This window comes from Argopecten irradians, chromosome 9 (assembly GCF_041381155.1).
Source record: "Argopecten irradians isolate NY chromosome 9, Ai_NY, whole genome shotgun sequence".
NCBI lineage: Eukaryota > Metazoa > Mollusca > Bivalvia > Pectinida > Pectinidae > Argopecten > Argopecten irradians.
The window spans coordinates 42,669,811-42,687,746 of record NC_091142.1 but is presented as its reverse complement, the minus strand read 5'-3'; the positions used below and the strand labels follow the sequence as shown (position 1 = coordinate 42,687,746).

The window sequence follows — 17,936 nt, the reverse complement described above, 5'->3', positions numbered from 1 at the left end:
TACAACGGTACTTGGGGAACTGTGTGTGACGACTTTTGGACAGACGATGACGCGTCAGTGATATGTAGGATGCTCAATTTTAGGTAAACCTATATGTGTAAAACCACATTTTACGAAATATCTTCAGTAGCTTCTAAGACTGAGTAATAATTTAATCAGGCTGTCATTGAGTTACAAATTACCGGTAGAAAGTCCATAAAAAATACATTGTACGGACCAGAAAGTCCATAAAAAATACATTGTACGGACCAAACCATCTAACTTTTTTATGCATAGATATGTTTAACTGTAAAATCTCGAACTACTGCATTGACAGAAAGGGTGGTACCGCGTTCAGCAGTGCTCATTTTGGCGAAGGAAGTGGTCAGATATGGTTAGATAATGTCAACTGTACACTGGGGTACACCGTGACTGACATTTCTAACTGTCATCATCTAAGTTGGGGGACCAATAACTGTGGCCATAATGAGGACGCAGGGGTGACGTGCACGTTCGTAGGTATGTGTTCGTATGATTTACAGGTGACTTATAGTTCAGGTAAATCCATTAGATGGAATATATGGAATGTTGATAAGAATAGTAAATAAACTACAAAAGATTAGTTAGTTTATTAAAGAGACTTTTTTATACCAAGATGTCATTCTAAACAACATCATAGTCTCCCATTTAGGAGAATAACTCCGAATGCTAGCCCCAGAGAGAGGGATATTTGCAGTTTTCTTTGTGATAACGTATGCCTGTGATTATTTTCATCATACTTCACAGGTCGCACCCTTTGTTACACAGGTCGCACCCTTTGTTACACATGGGTGATAAAACTGTTAGGTGATTCTGTCCTGAATAGCTAACCCCATGACTCCATGGACGGTATAGTACTTATTATTTAGCTAACATTTGTTATCCCTCCAATGTCAGTTCAATGTTTACATAATGTTTACTCGTCTGTATTTTACAGATATACGACTCGTCAACCGAACAGATCACAGTGACCAGGTGACTGGACGGGTCGAGGTTTACCATGGTAACTCCTGGGGTACAGTATGTGATGATGGTTGGACTAGTGATAATTCACGAGTGGTTTGTCGTCAGCTTGGTTACAGGTAAAAAATCATTCACTATATAATCCTAATAATATTTGTTCATTGAAAAAAAAATTCATAGTCGATGATCGACTTTTATTAGAAATCTTTAGAAAGAATGAATGCTCAATTTCTTTACGTTTTTTCGCATTTCAATTCAAATGTTTTGTTTTTAGAGAACTTTGATAACTCAAATGCTGAAATATGTTACTGAGAAATTAGAAGTGAAGTGTGCGTTAAACAAGAATAGAAGAATTAGTGGTTTTATCTAAACTTTGTATGATAAGTGTAATAGCACCTATACGTATTGATTATACTACTACATGTATCAAGCTGTACTGAAATGTTATATACAGGGACCAACTGAATTATTATGGAAATGCAGTGTATGGACAAGGAAAGGGACCTATTCTTATGGATGATGTAAGCTGTCTACAACCTTTTCCTGAACGAATATGGAACTGCAGCTTTAATGGCTGGGGGTCAAATAATTGCGGACACAGCGAAGATATTGCAGTATCATGTGCTAAAAACGGTAAATACTTATTTCATTCCAGATATTAAAATACAGTAAAACCCCTCTAACTCGAACCCGGATTCCTCGAATACCCCCTATTCGTCGAACTGGTCGTACGGTCCCGGACCGTCTCTCCCTATATATAATCTATGTAACAAAACCCCGGATAGCTCGAACAGCTATTCGTCGAATACCCCTTATTCCTCGAACAGAAATATATCCCCGTTTGAGCAAATGCATAGTATGTACCCATGCATTCGTCGAACAGGTGTTCGGCCCTTGGTAATTGTTTACCTGTGTCACACCTGACTGCACCGACCGTCACGGATAATAGCTCACGACCTGTGTTTATACAGGTGTCGTATCAAGGGGGTCTTCCCCGAACACCAACTCTGGGTAGGGTGGGGTGTTTTCATAGGGGTTAAGGTGTGTTGATAGGGAGTTATAGTCTATCTCAAAATTGTTCTCAGTGCAAGATCACAGGTGAATCTCAGGTAAATCAACTCACCTGGTAGGTGATCAGCAAATCAGTAACTGTTATTGTCAAGAGGCATACTTCAGAAAAATTCATACTTGCCATGATATTTGAATAGAACGTTAAATTATCAACTTGACTTGTATTTGTAGACTTTATTGTCTTAGTCTTAAGCTATACATTTTTGTGCTATTTCTCAGCTTTATAAGTGTAAATATTTAATAGAAATACTATACTAGATCATTCATTGTCTCATCATTTTCTTATACTTTCTGACTTATTTTAGTTTTTAGATTTAGATTAATATACACTTTGTATAACATCTGTACTAGAATTGTCGAATTTACAGTTTATTATTGATCTATACTTGACTGTGTTTTTTCAGTTTTCAAGGATGAGAATCTTCCTCTTTAATTCAGAGGATTTCTTCTGATATGGCAATATTTAGGAGAAACAAATAATGTCAGATATGATCTGAAATATCATAAATTGACCCTTTTAAACACTTAGTGGAGGGGTTTCTCTTATAAGTGAAGATGTTTCCTCCCTTTGTTGATAGGATCGATCACTATTTTCATCTATTTTCTGTGATGTAAGCTTTTGATCGAGCAAGGCATTAAAACTTAATGTATAAGATGAAAAAAATATGGAATTAAAGGTAAACTGTATGATTGGTTTGAAGCCTACTTATCTGACAGAAAACAACTCATATTCATAAACGAATATCAATTACCCGGTAATCTAATGAAAAACCGATAAATGTTTGAGTACCGCAAGGTTCATTACTTTGTCTTTTCTTTTCCTATTGTTTATAAATGACTTAACAGATAATGTAATATCTTATATAAAAATATTTGCTGATGACACATCTCTGTATTGATAATGATGATGACCTTTTACTGACAGTAACACATGCAGAGTTCTTTGATGATGACGATAATTTCTTCATGAGCTGATGAAATAAAAGGATCATGGTCGGATCACATCTTTAATATTTGTGAAAAAGTTTCATCAAGACAGAACTTATTACGAACATTGAAACATAAACTAGATGGAAACTCACCAAGAACTTTGTATCTCTCCTATATCAGACCAATTTTAGAATATACAGACATTAATTGGGATAACAGAACGGAACCATTGACTTGATGACATAAGCCGACTCATGATCAGCATCACAGCTGCTTCACCTTGCTTAAATTGGCAGGAACTATTTTGCATATCAATTCAATTAAAAATATTTTATTTTATATAAATTATACACAATGGGATTGGGTAACAGGCAGTGCCTATATCAACCCTTTCCCTCTTCCACTAGTGTACAACATTTTATATAAATTAAACATTAACAAAACTGTAGTATATATCTTATGATGTATCTTATCATACCGTGTACACTTACGTACACAGAACTCGTATAATAGTTACAAACGCAAGTCGTTATATAAACTTTACTGGAACGATATCTTACAGGAGAATTGGGATGCATTATGTTCATTTTATTTTTAACTGTAAAGCGTATTGTGATTTAAGGAAAACTTACATAATTGATAGAGTAACTGTTTTATGTGAACATTTTGAAAGTATGTCTTCTGATAATCAACTTATCTTTTTAATGAATTGTGATGTTTTACAAGTTAGTCTTGCTAAATATATCTTTTTAGCGATGAGGAGCAGGCGATCTCTATAATAGTAATTTTGACTTATTATACATGTAACTTTAACTGATAATGTTGTTTTATTCACATATATTGTTCATAATTTTATTACATTCGTGTCTCATAAGCCAATTAATGGCTGGGCATTTTTACTAATGAAGAATATTTTTTAATTGTAAATGTTGTGTAAAAATGTGTGACATTATTATGCATTATTATCCCCCGCCCAACGAAGTTGGCGGGGGATATACAAATGGGTTCCGCCCGCCCGTCCGTTCGTCCGTCCGTCCGTACGAATGGTTTCCGGAGCATAACTCTAAAACCAGTTGAGATATTTCCACGAAACTTCATAGACACATTGTTCTTATGGTCTAGTAGTGCCTTTTGCTATTTTTAGGTTTTCATTTTCTGCTCTTTTTCCGTAACCATGGAAACATTGCTGAAAATATCATATTTTTGTACCAGGTTCATTTCCGGAGCATAACTCTAAAACCAGCAGAGATATTTCCATGAAACTTCATAGACACATTGTTCTTATGGTCTAGTAGTGCCTTTTGCTATTTTTAGGTTTTCATTTTTTGCTCTTTTTCCGTAACCATGGAAACATTGCTGAAAATATCATATTTTTGTACCAGGTTCATTTCCGGAGCATAACTCTAAAACCAGCAGAGATATTTCGACGAAACTTCATAGACACATTCTTTTTATGGTCTAGTAGTGCCTTTTGCTATTTTTAGGTTTTCATTTTTTGCACTTTTTCCGTAACCATGGAAACAATGCTGAAAATGGCAGATTTTTGTGTAAGAATCGTTTCCGGAGCACAACTCTAAAACCAGCCGAGATATTTCCATGAAACTTCATAGACACATTGTTCTTATGGTCTAGTAGTGCCTTTTGCTATTTTTAGGTTTTCATTTTTTGCACTTTTTCCGTAACCAGCCTTTCGGTAATTAAGGGATTAACGGTGTCTGTATTACCTACCTTCACGATCGCCAGTCGTTGTTTGATGCAAACTTTATTTGAATATTTCAGAAAAGGCATTAAATAATCGATGTCTCTCTCGTAATAATCTTCGCTTAAATACGAAAATAGAAAGTACGCATTGTGAAATGACAAAAGAGTCGGAAGAAATCGCTGACGTCCGACTTCCTATATAAGTTCAATTTTTTTTTTAGTTTCTGTGTTTTTTTTTCAAAAGATATAAACGATACCAAAATTTGATATTGCTACGTACAAATCACATTGACCCATGTTCGTTTTTATCAGTGCGTTCCGTATCTTTTCCCGCATATTGTATTTTCGTAACTTTCCTCGTGAACACGTGTAACGCTTTTACAAGGTAGACATAGGTTATCGTTGTTTGTTCGTAACTATGCTGGTTAATAACTTTTTAGTGTGTATTTATTTTGTAAATGTGTTAAATGATTTTATAATTAAATCATCGAAATTGTACCCATTGTCTGTTTTAAACCAATATGGTATTTTGTACCAAGTTTGACGATCGTTTACATTAGATTTACTTTGTCGTCAGTATTTTCAAACCCTCATTTTATGTAATACATATTTTTTTCAACTTGATATTGCTATCAAAAAACACTTTCATAAAAAATCCAAAATGCTGAAATTACGATAATTAAAATGTCATTACAATGTATTGTTTGTCATAGGGAGACCGGACATGTTGACTGTCAACGGTCGATCATGACCAACCTCGGATGAGTCGAATACCCTGTATTCCTCGAATTATTAATATGGTCCCCTGCTGTTCGAGTTATAGGGGTTTTACTGTATGCCATTTTTACTTAACCCCTTAACTACCAAGAAGTTTAAGCGGAGTTCACGAAAATCCAATATTTTGCTTAAAGGTCAACATTTTTCACCAGTTTGAATCAACACGTTATCGCTTACTAACCCATATTTATCTATACACGTCAGATTTTTTTAAAACGATATAAGAAATAATGCAATTTTATCAGGTTACCATAGCAATACCGCAATTCGGTCTCTTATATTCATTACTCTTAAGCCAAATAAAAGCAATTTAGTTGTCCGTTTATCAACCTAATAATCAATTACTAAAAAAGTAGATAATGTCAGAAGGAATAGTAATGGCATCATTTCAATATAATTATTGATTGTCATCATTATTACCAACGCAATTAAATTCCGGAATTTAGACTCCGGTTGAACTCCGGGTTTTAGTTTCACTTTTCAAGTTCCCATGCGTCCATGACAGTATCATGTGGAAGCGTCTCAGTCACGCTAAATAGTCAATTCTACCATAATGGGTAGGCCCCCAAAAGAGTAAGTGTATAAAATGAATGTATGAAGTATCTGCAATACTATCTGCAATACCATTAAATGTGGTTAACTAAGAAAGTTACGTAATAAGTTGTGTTTAATAATACATAATTATATATCCTTATGGTTATTAGTTGTAGAATTGCTATAAACTAGTCATAATTTCATATTATAAGTGGTTGGTTATTCACACCTTGTTAGCACAGGGGCTTGTGAAATGAAATATGCTGTTAATAGTTGTAAGTGAAGTTTGCGTGCAGGTAAATGTTATGATTTACTGTCTCATATCTTTATATCTACACTGTATAAGATGTCTGGAATGATAGATAGTGTCCATGTATAGTAATCTCATTTATTCTGTTTGCAGATTTCACCCCCTGTTCCAGCCTCCTGTCAGGCTATATTTACCTAGTGGGGTTTGTGTATGTGCGCATACGAATAAAGAAGTTAGACTGTCTCTGCTAGTAGAACTTATTTTTGCCCAGACAGCACAGTGAAATAAATTCTTTGAAATCGGCCTGCAGGGAAATTCCTCTGAAATCAGCATGAAGTGAAATTACTTGATAACTAGCCTGCAGTGAAAAACTCTTCAAACTCAGTCTGCAGTGAACTTTCATTGGCCATTAGATGTGAGTGTGTCCTACTGTCCTATTATATATATGTCCTATTATATATATAACTGCTACATATGGTATTAACGGTTACTTATGGAAGTTAGAGCCAGTAGGAAAATGACAGAATCAGGTATCGCCTTGTATGAAGAGACTGTGTCTCGTCACACAACAAAATTATTGAAAATTAAAAAAGACATTGATTATATCATACAGTCATCACAGAAGGTGGATCTTTCTCAGAGTCAGCAAATTATTGATGATCTACAAAAACTCCTTGTTCGCTATGAAAGGAAATCTAAGAAGTTTGAATTATTCTTACAAGGAACTCGTACCGAACAAAGTGCAAATGAGGAGTCTGCGCATCAACTCAATCTGTCAGCCTTGCGTGATAAAGTAGAGTACTACATAGAACATATGAAATCCATATTGCCTACCAGATCACAAGTATCTAGTAAACATTCACAAAGAAGTGGGATGTCTACATCTAGTCGTCTAACAGAAATGTTGATTAAACATACCACAAAAGTGGAGAGGGCAAGGTCTCGCATGAAGTTTGCACAAGAGGAGGCAGAGTTAGTGAAACAAGAGGCAGATTTGAAGGTACAAAGGAACATGTTAAATGTGAAAAGGGAATTGGAAGAAGCCGAGAATGGCCTCAGTGCAATTCAAAAGGTCTTTGACTTTGATTACTCAACAAACAGCAGTAAGAAAGACTCTGTAGCTAAGCGAGGAAGTTACGTCGGACCAAAATCAGCTAGTCTTCACACATTACATTATGTAGAGGATAATAATCGAATTACTGTACAGCCTGACATTATGTCGCGTCCTGTTATCTCATCGCAGCCTAACATCGTTCCGTCATTACATCACGGCCTGTTATTACGTCATGTCTCGACAATACTCACGCCTGATATGCGTCACAGCCTAAGACAGTTGACGTCACAGCCTGACATTGCGTCACAGCCTGACATCAGCGTCACAGCTGACATAGTCACAGTGACATGCGTCACAGCCTGACATCGTCACCGATCACAGCAGCCTGATATCGCGTCACGGCCTAACATCGCGTCACAGCCCAACATATTGCCTCAGTCCGATATGTTGTCACAGCCTGGAATCCAATCTAGTTCCATGAATATTCTAAACCCTTCTGCAGCTGTATTTACACCCAATACTAGATCTGAGGCATTGGAACTGGCAAAACTAGTGGCTAAGAATCAACTCCTGCCTAAGAGACTTTGCCAATTTACTGATGAACCTGCAAGATACCTTACGTGGAAATATGGGTTTTTAAATGTTATGAAGGAGATTGGCGCTTCAGTCTTAGAACATTTAGATTTGCTCCTTAATCATCTTGGGAATGACTCAAAACGTCGAGCAGAAAACATACGTGCAACCAATCCTAGAAACCCTCAGAAGGCGGTCGAGGAAATCTGGAAACGTTTGGACAGTGAGTTTGGCAGTGCCGAAGTTATAGAGACAGCTTTGAAGCGAAGGATACACCAATTTCCTGACCTTAAGGAAAGTGATTCGAAGCGCTTTTATGATCTGTATGATTTATCAGCAGAGGTTGAATCTATCAAAAGTGACTCCATTTTAGGACCAGTCTTCTCACATTACGACACTTCTAGTGGAATGAACGACTTTGTTAGAAAACTGCCAAAACGTTATCGCGAGAAATGGGCTGGTCAGTGCTTTCGATATAAGGAAACTCATAGAGTATCACAGGTACCCTTTTCAGTATTAAAGAAGTACTTGCATGATCTAGCTCGTCTAAGGAACGACCCCAGCTATGATTTGGAAATCTCAAATGTAAAATCGAAGCAATCACCCCGTGTACCTCAACAAAGCGTGTCCTCAAAAAAGACAGATGTTTTGCAGGATAACAATGGAGGGAAATGTCCTCTTCATGGGGAGAAATCTAACCATTTGCTTAAAGACTGTCGGAAATTCCTAAATAAGACAATGAAAGATCGAAAAGATTTTCTTTACAAGAACGGTTACTGTTTAAGGTGTTGTGGACAGAGGCGTCATACACGCAAAGCGTGTAAAGAAATTATCAAATGTGACATTTGTGCTTCAAACGATCACATCGGTATTCTCCATGGTGATTTGGAAGCTAGAAAACAGCATGAGGGGGAGAAGTCTCAAGAATCACAGGGAAAAGGTGAAGGGGAGAAAATCGTCGAAACACGCTGCACCGAAATCTGTAGTACTCTTCACAGTACTAGCAAGTCATGTGCAAAAATATTGCTTGTAAACATTTTCCCATATGGACAACCATCTCGCGCTCGTAAGGTTTATTGCCTTATCGATGACCAGAGCAACAAGTCATTGGGTACAACAGCTTTATTTGACTCTTTCGGTGTATCCGGTCCCGAGACCAAATACATACTGTCGTCATGTTCCGGAAGTTACACTATGTCCGGCCGTCAAGCATCTGGATTTGTCATACAATCTCTTGACGGATCATGTACATTGGAATCCCCATGTCTGATTGAGTGCAATGATCTCCCAAGCAATCGCAGCGAAATACCATCTCCTACAGTAGCGGAGAACTACAGCCATCTTGCGGACATTGCACCACAGATTCCTACAATAGACGATGGCGTTGAGATCGAACTATTATTAGGAAGAGACTTAGTCTGTGCACATCATGTTTTGGAACAACGCATCAGTGGAGATATGCTGCCGTTTGGACAAAGGTTGCCTTTAGGATGGGTCATTATTGGTAATGTTTGTTTAGGTCAGGCACACCTACCGGAGCAGGTCAATGTTCGGAAAACCACAGTGTTTGCAAATGGAAGACCTTCATACTTGGAGCCATGTGAGAGTGAACTCACTGTAAAGGAGGACCCAATATTCAAACGAGTTCCCGGCGATGAGAAACCAGGATTGTCGCTGGAGGACAAGCGGTTCCTCGATATTATGAGGACAGGATTTCAACGAACTACCAGTGGACATTGGGAAGCGCCCATGCCTTTCAAGGAGAATAGACCATTTTTACCTGACAACAAAAGAATGGCTCTTAAAAGAGCGAAGTCGTTTGACATCAGTCTTAGCTCTAACCCAGACAAACGGAGGAAGGTTTTGGAGTTCATGGAGAAACTACTTAGTAGACAGCATGCTGAGTTAGCACCAGTCTTACCAGACTCTACAGAGAAATGGTACTTACCATTATTCGCGGTTCAACACCCTAAGAAACCGGAAAGCGTGCGTGTCGTGTTTGACTCGTCAGCCATGTGCCAGGACACTTCGCTAAACAATATCCTGTTACAAGGCCCTGATATGTTGAACAGCCTGATTGGTATCCTACTTAGGTTCCGACGTGAAAAGATTGCAGTCACCATGGATGTAGAACAGATGTTTTACAATTTTCAAGTACCCGAGGGACAACGACGGTTTCTGCGTTTCTGGTGGCACAAAGACAACGACTTGAGCCAGCCGTTAGTAGTATATCAGATGACAAGACACGTGTTTGGTAACACAACATCTCCTGCAGTAGCAAATTACGGCATACGCAAAGTTGTCGAAAATGCAGATGAGGATGTAACTAACTTTGTAAACAAGGATTTTTACGTTGATGACGGGTTACTTTCGTGTAAGACCGAATCGGAAGCTATCAGCATTGTGAAACGCACTAAACAGGCCCTCGAGGAGAATGGAAGGATCAGACTCCATAAGTTTTCATCTAACAGCAGGGAAGTACTTCATTCCTTTCAACAGGAAGACCTTGCTAAGGAACTTAAAGATCTTGATCTGGCGGCAGAAGCGCTGCCAACGCAGAGAAGCTTAGGACTTTTGTGGGACACAGAGACAGATGTGTTTACCTTCAGCGTTAATCATGTTGAGAAAGCCTACACACGACGTGGTCTGTTGTCGACCATCAACAGTATCTACGACCCTCTAGGATTCGCCCAGCCTTTCACTATTTGCGGGAAACTGTTGCTTCGGGAGATGATGTCCGTCACCACAAGCAATGAGTGGGATGACCCTCTGCCAGAATCACTATATGGTAAGTGGTGTACATGGGTCGACTCAATGCACCACTTAGGAAATCTAAGTATACCGCGAGCTTATTGCGACATCTCTTTCGCCGACGCCTTGAAGAGAGAAGTTCTTGTGTTTGCTGATGCGTCAAAAGATGTAATAGCAGCTGTCGCCTATCTCAAACTGTACGATGCAGATAGATCTAAGATTGGTTTTCTCCTAGGCAAAGCCAAACTAGCACCCACCCATGGGCATACAATCCCGCGATTAGAGTTGTGCGCAGCGGTTCTCGCAACAGAAATTGCAGAAATTGTGCGTGATCAACTAGACATTCAGCGGGATGCCTTTCAGTTCTTTTCAGATAGCCAAGTTGTACTTGGATATATCTCTAATGAGAGTCGGAGATTTTATATTTATGTCGGAAACAGAGTGAGCAAGATTCGTTTGTTCAGTAAACCGAGTCAGTGGAGCTTCGTACATTCTGAATGCAATCCTGCAGATATTGCTACCAGGGGTTTGGATGCCTCATCACTGTCGCAATCAAAGTGGATTCTAGGTCCTGATATCGAACAAACTACATCAGACAATTTTGATTTAGTAGACCCTGACAACGACAAAGAAATTCGTCCTGAAGTGCGTTGCTTCAAATTGGAACACTCGGAGGAAAACACAGAACATCTGGTGGGTCGTACGAAACAATCTGAGGACATCACTGATAGCTCAGAAGATAAAGTTGAACGGAGTGCTGAAATATCAGAAGTGTTTTCTGAGAGATTCTCGAGGTTTTCCGATTGGAGAAAGCTTGTTCGAGTTGTGGCTCGCATCAAATTCTTAGCTACAAGTGTACGAAAGGATAGAAAATGCTTAGCTGAACGATTTGATGAACCTAGACTTTTGCAAGAAAGTGAACGCGTTATCATCAAACTCGCCCAACATGACGCATTCAGTACAGAACTCAAATGCATCTATGAGGGTAAAGACATTCCACACTCAAGCTCCCTTGGGATACTCTGTCCGTTTATTGACGCCAATGGACAACTGCGTGTTGGAGGTCGTCTGAACAAGATCAGCGACGACGTCATCGACCCAGGATTGAGAAACCCTATTATACTCCCAAAAGACCACCATGTTACGCTGTTGGTTGTTCGACATTTTCATCAGAAGGTGTTTCACCAGGGCCGCAAGTTTACGGAAGGAGCCGTCCGTACAGGTGGATTTTGGGTCGTCAATTGCAGGAAAATTGTGAACTCTGTTATTCGTAATTGTGTTCCCTGCAGGAAACTACGCGGTCAGCTCGGCTGGCAGTACATGGCAGACCTTCCAGCGGATAGATGTACACCCTCGCCTCCATTTTCATACGTAGGGGTAGACACATTTGGTCCTTGGCCTATCACATTCCGCCGTACCAGAGGAGGATCTGCCACACAGAAACGTTGGGCGTTGTTGTTCACTTGTCTCGTAACAAGGGCAATCCATATTGAGGTTATCGAACAACTCTCAAGCTCATCATTCATCAACGCCTTAAGACGGTTCATCGCTGTGCGTGGAACAGTTACCCAGTTCCGGTCCGATAGAGGCACCAATTTTATTGGTGCGACAGAGGATCTCTCCATTGATGCAGAATTCATTGAAGATGGTCCAGTTGCAGACTTCTTATCTGCTTCTCAGGTTAAGTGGATCTTCAACCCACCGCACTCACCCCATATGGGTGGCTCTTGGGAAAGGCTCATAGGTGTCGCCAAAAACATTTTGAATGCTATGCTACTACAACAAAAAAGGAAGGATCTCACTCATGAGGTATTGACCACTCTCCTATGTGAGGTTTCTGCCATCGTAAACAACAGACCGTTAGTGGATGTGTTCAGCGACCCTGAGTCACCTGCTCTTCTGACGCCGTCCATGTTGCTGACAAGCAAGACAACTTGTGATGTCGATCCATTTCCACCCTACAGCACGAAGGATGCGTTGCGATCAACGTGGAAATATGTTCAGTCCTTAGCTGAAGAATTCTGGAGTAGATGGAAACGTGAGTACCTTCATGGGTTACAAGCGCGAAAGAAGTGGAAAGGACATACAAGAAACCTTCAACCTGGAGATCTAGTTCTTCTAAAGGACGGGGATTGTTCGCGTAATGAGTGGCCTTCTGGAGTGGTGGAACGTACATTTCCAAGTGATGACGAAGTCGTGCGCAAGGTGGAGATCGCGGTAGTGAGAGACAATAAACGCGTTCTGTACGTGAGACCAGTGACTGAGTTGGTGACCCTATTGGAAGCAGACTAGTGACTTTCACCAATTGAAACTTATTATAAGTTGAACAGTTTTGTGTTGAAAACTTGAAATTATTCATGTGTTATAATCTAGTAACAATTTGTTGACATTTATTATTAGAAGTTACAGAGGTATTGTGTATTATGTAAGTGATTTCAAATGAAATCAGAGGGGGAGTGTTACGGTCTTCGTCCGGATTTTTTGGTCTGACAATTATAATTCCGGAATTTAGACTCCGGTTGACTCCGGTTTTTAGTTTCACTTTTCAAGTTCCCATGCGTCCATGACAGTATCATGTGGAAGCGTCTCAGTCACGCTAAATAGTCAATTTTACCATAATGGGTAGGCCCCCAAAAGAGTAAGTGTATAGAATGAATGTATGAAGTATCTGTAATACTAGTTTTTATGTTACATTGATATGTCGACTCATTTTATGCTGTAAATTGGTAATTTTTGGTTCGGCTTGGGTCCGTCCCGCCAAATGTCAATCAGTGTCGTCTGTTTGTTTACAATACCATTAAATATGGTTTACTAAGAAAGTTACGTAATAAGTTGTGTTTAATAATACATAATTATATATCCTTATGGTTATTAGTTGTAGAATTGCTATAAACTAGTCATAATTTCATATTATAAGTGGTTGGTTATTCACACCTTGTTAGCACAGGGGCTTGTGAAATGAAATATGCTGTTAATAGTTGTAAGTGAAGTTTGCGTGCAGGTAAATGTTATGATTTACTGTCTCATATCTTTATATCTACACTGTATAAGATGTCTGGAATGATAGATAGTGTGTCCATGTATAGTAATCTCATTTATTCTGTTTGCAGATTTCACCCCCCTGTTCCAGCCTCCTGTCAGGCTGTCAGGTCAGTAAACTCTTCATCATATTATGATGTGACATTATGATGTGACATACACTGACTAATCTCGATAACAAATGAAATAAGACAACTGAATTTAAAAAAAATAATTTTAGTTTGATTAAGTAAGTTTAACGTCCTATTAACAACCAGGGTAATTCAAGGATATATTAGGTTAATTGACGAAGCCGAGGTATCCGTTGACAACCAACCAACGACCGGCAGCCAGTGCCTGGAAACTGTACCACTGTAATTTCAATGTCAGTAATTGTTCTTAAAAAATAGAATCTAGTATCATAATGAGTACGGTAATTTATTTGTGATTCTAGAAATCCGTTTAGTAAATGGGCACGGTAGTTCCACCGGCGGTTGGAAATCCTACAAAACGGTACATGGGGAACTGTTTGTGATGACAACTTCAGCGACGAAGAAGCAAGAGTTATTTGTAAAACTTTTGGTCTTAAGTAGGTATAGTTATTGTCTTTGCTCAATGCATCTATATGCACAAACGAGACATGATGTTTTGTAAAATTTCATTCGAAATGAAAATTCAAAAGTTCACAGTATAAAGTGACTGAGTCAAGTCACGGATTGTTTTAGATAAATACTGTTATTGGAATTAGTTCCATTTGATTGGAACCCTGCCACATTATTCAGATCTGTGACAAATACCTTCTACAATATTTCAAGCTTGTAGACGCAAGAAAAAATGATATTGAGTTTGTATTTGTAGATAGAAAGTTGTAAATTAGAGATATATTAAAAGGAATACTTACTATATGTTTTTTTTAATCAATAAACAATTGGATACAGGCAGTTTGCTGAGGAAAGTTGAGTTACTTGTGAACTTGCCCCTTCATTTCATTTTAAAATGTTCAGGTCGCCAATAGAAAGTTACGATTATATGCCCGTAACGGAAAGTCGGGAGAAAGTTCAGTGAACTCTGTTTTTCGGAAGTGTTCCGGACATGACGTTAGACGTTAGTTTACTGTGTAGTCGACATGACGGTTGCACTCTCCGGCAACGACATTTTTTTAAACTATGATCGGATAACTTCGTGCTTGTTTTGATCCTAAGAGGGGAACCCCCCCACTGTTAGCGATAGTACTGTTTAAATATTATTTGTTTATTTATCTAAAACTAAATCCTGAATCAAATTGTATCATACATCAGTTTGAAACTTCTCTGATTTATAGGCACTATAAATATATGGCATTGATTCTACAACAGGATTTTTTTTCAACATTTGCTTCTGAAATTATAAAAATATAACTGTGAAATAGATACGGACTATATGGGCCTTATAAATTGTTCAATCTTGTTTACATTAACTAAAGATAAACGCGCAATTAAAAAATTAAAGACAAAAAAACTGCAAGTGTCCTTAGAGGCACACATCTCCAAGGAAGAATCTCGTAAAGTATCTTCTGGGTTAAAACGATACCGTTGTCGAAGTACCTCGTTTCATTTTTGGCATACTCGCATGACGTACATGGGACTAAAAAAATATATTATTGAAAAGTATCTGTTTAATTTCCTTGACAATGATGGTCAGAAACTACATAAAAGTCGGCCACAGTACCGAGATACCGCCCTCAAATTTGCTCAATTTGTATCTGTATATCGACTCAAATTTAGTTTCTGAATACTATGATTATATGACTACAATTTAGGATAGGCCTATCTTCATAATTAAAAATTTATTACGGTATTTCAGTTCAAAATTATACGTGATTTTGCACATTTCTTTTATCCAGAAAAAACATCAGATTGTATATATCATACTAGTTCTAAATCTCTCTTTTAAGCAATAATCTACAAAGTGATACAGTACGTTTATTGGTCATAAAAATTATCATCATATGTATATCAAATAATGATTACATTGACCAAAAACTCACAAAGAATTGAATATCCGAAATCGAGCAATTATCAGAAATATCATTTCTGACATTATGTATTACTTTTGACAAGAATTTATTTGTGTTCATTCATTATAATCCTTGTTTTTGATTAGTTCTTTTTTCGATATGCCATTGTAAATAATGTATAAAAATACATCCATATGATTAAACTTTCAAAATATTTATTCAAGGATATATTTTAGTTGTCCTCAAATAAAGATTGATAACACATAATACTGAAGATTTCTTGATGCTGACATATTCAGCTAATTTACAAAATATTCACTATGTAATCGCAACATAAAACGTTATTAATTTTTACAAATATGCCTTACGTGCCAATAAAGACAAGTTTTACTCGTTTTTTTCTTATAGTATGATAATTACAAGGACGTATATGAATAATCACTTATAAATCTTGGATAATTACTATAATCAGAAACATATATATATACATGTATATAAGATATATTTCTGATATGATATATCATCAATTATTCAGTATTCATATTTATTTATCGCTTTGCGGTCATGGATTGAGCCATCGAGCGTGACGTATACACTATGCAGCGAGAACCAATCAGATGCCTATGTGGTTGTGAGTGACAGGTGATATAATCAGACATCCACCAATCAAACGCGGACTACCCTATTGTGACAGTTGACAGTTGGTACGGGCTACGTAGTACTTCACTGCTGTACAAAATGATGTGTGCATGTTTTTGCCTATATCCAGGAGTTGCTTTCTCCTGCCAATGTCAATTTTCAATGTATTTCTGTTGGCTTTTTAGATATTTGTGTTAGTACATGTAGATAATACAGAGGGTTAGCAATCTTGTCATTTATTCGCCGAAGTATTTTATTTTTTACTTTATGGCAGCGCACACTTGTTTTACGATTTGATAATACCTGTTATTATATGTATTTTTGTCTAACCAATAAGACCAATGGAAAAAAAATGTCCGATTAAAGCGAGAATTTTCCTTTCGCATGTTTTTTATGACGGCTATGCATTGGCTGCGGTTGAAAAACAACCTATGGTACAAGAATGATACAAGAGTAGTACATATTTTTTTGATCACAGCATAACAAGATAATTATGTAATATTTTAGAAAAGTATGGCTTCACGCGGTCTTAAAATAGTTTACATAAATATTTTTTATCATGTCATTGGATTTCAAGCAAAATCTCAAAAATCCTTGCACAAATTCCACTTACAGTATTAAATACGGATACAATACGAGTACATATTGACATATTTTACATATAAGTAAATTTATCTTCGCTGGTACATGTAGATCACCTCATGATCATGCCACAGCCCATAAGTTGGGGAATTAATAATATTAATGTAAGCCGTAATTACCAAAACTTATCTCGATAAATACTTGTTTAGATATTACATTTTGTTCTTAACCAAGTATATCTTCTTTTAAATGGATGCTATAAACCACTGTGTTACACGTACATGCAGATCTGCATGTGTATGTACACGTATGGCTGCCGATATCTCGAAAAATAAAACGGCAGAATCGTTCATATTTCATGCTGTAGAGTTTACGTTTTAATTTTCAGTCGCTTTTATTCCATGGGCTGCTATGTGAAGTCTCAAATTGAAGTGATATTACGTTTAAATAATTTGAATACATGTAACATAGACGGTGCATTTAGATTTATGAATACAGATTGTAGTACTGTAAATGCAGACCAGGACACATTGCGCACGGCTTCGAGTAGTTTTTTTTTAAAAAATATGATAAAAAGTAACTATAAACTAACTCATTTCTATGTCATTAACTAAATTCCAAAATTTCCAACGAAAAAGTTATCCAAATTACGTAATTTTGTGACTCTGAAAAAGGACGAAATCCGGGATCTTGGCAGTACTGTACGTAATAATGGCTGCCGTGCGTTTGGGGTAATTTACGAAAGCAAATTTTACTTTGGTCATAATCACACATCGTTTTACCAAGTAAGACTTAGAAAACAGTAATCGCTTATTAAAATGTCAGTATGATATTTTGAGGAACATGGAATTTAATTTGTAATTTCAAGCTGATATTTGTAATATTCTGTCTATATGATATGTTGTATGGAATTAGTGTGACTTACTCTGACTCTGTTTTTCTTATATAAGAAAAATGAAAAGAACGATACCTTTTGAGTATTTCGATTCTAAAAGTCATCACATCCCAAATCCAACACCAATCCAATTTACTTGACACCATATCAATAATATGTGGTGTTTAATAATCAGTGAATTTGT

General features: G+C 37.4%; 1 protein-coding gene and 1 long non-coding RNA gene across 2 annotated transcripts in view; both read left to right on the top strand.

The window, feature by feature from the left end:
- Nucleotides 1–14,512, top strand: part of LOC138330785 (neurotrypsin-like) — a 25,990-nt gene extending 11,478 nt beyond the window's left edge. The window contains exons 3-8 of the mRNA XM_069278305.1: nucleotides 1–83; nucleotides 317–498; nucleotides 956–1,100; nucleotides 1,436–1,614; nucleotides 14,095–14,229; nucleotides 14,499–14,512. The exon at nucleotides 1–83 is cut by the window's left edge and continues 62 nt beyond it. Coding sequence (XP_069134406.1) covers nucleotides 1–83; nucleotides 317–498; nucleotides 956–1,100; nucleotides 1,436–1,614; nucleotides 14,095–14,229; nucleotides 14,499–14,512 — 738 coding nt within the window. The remainder of the gene's footprint in view (nucleotides 84–316; nucleotides 499–955; nucleotides 1,101–1,435; nucleotides 1,615–14,094; nucleotides 14,230–14,498) is intronic.
- On the top strand, nucleotides 5,924–6,487 carry LOC138332383 (uncharacterized). Its single transcript, XR_011209828.1, has 2 exons — nucleotides 5,924–6,033; nucleotides 6,398–6,487. It is a non-coding gene; the product is annotated as an uncharacterized lncRNA (long non-coding RNA).
- Nucleotides 14,513–17,936: the final 3,424 nt, after the last annotated feature.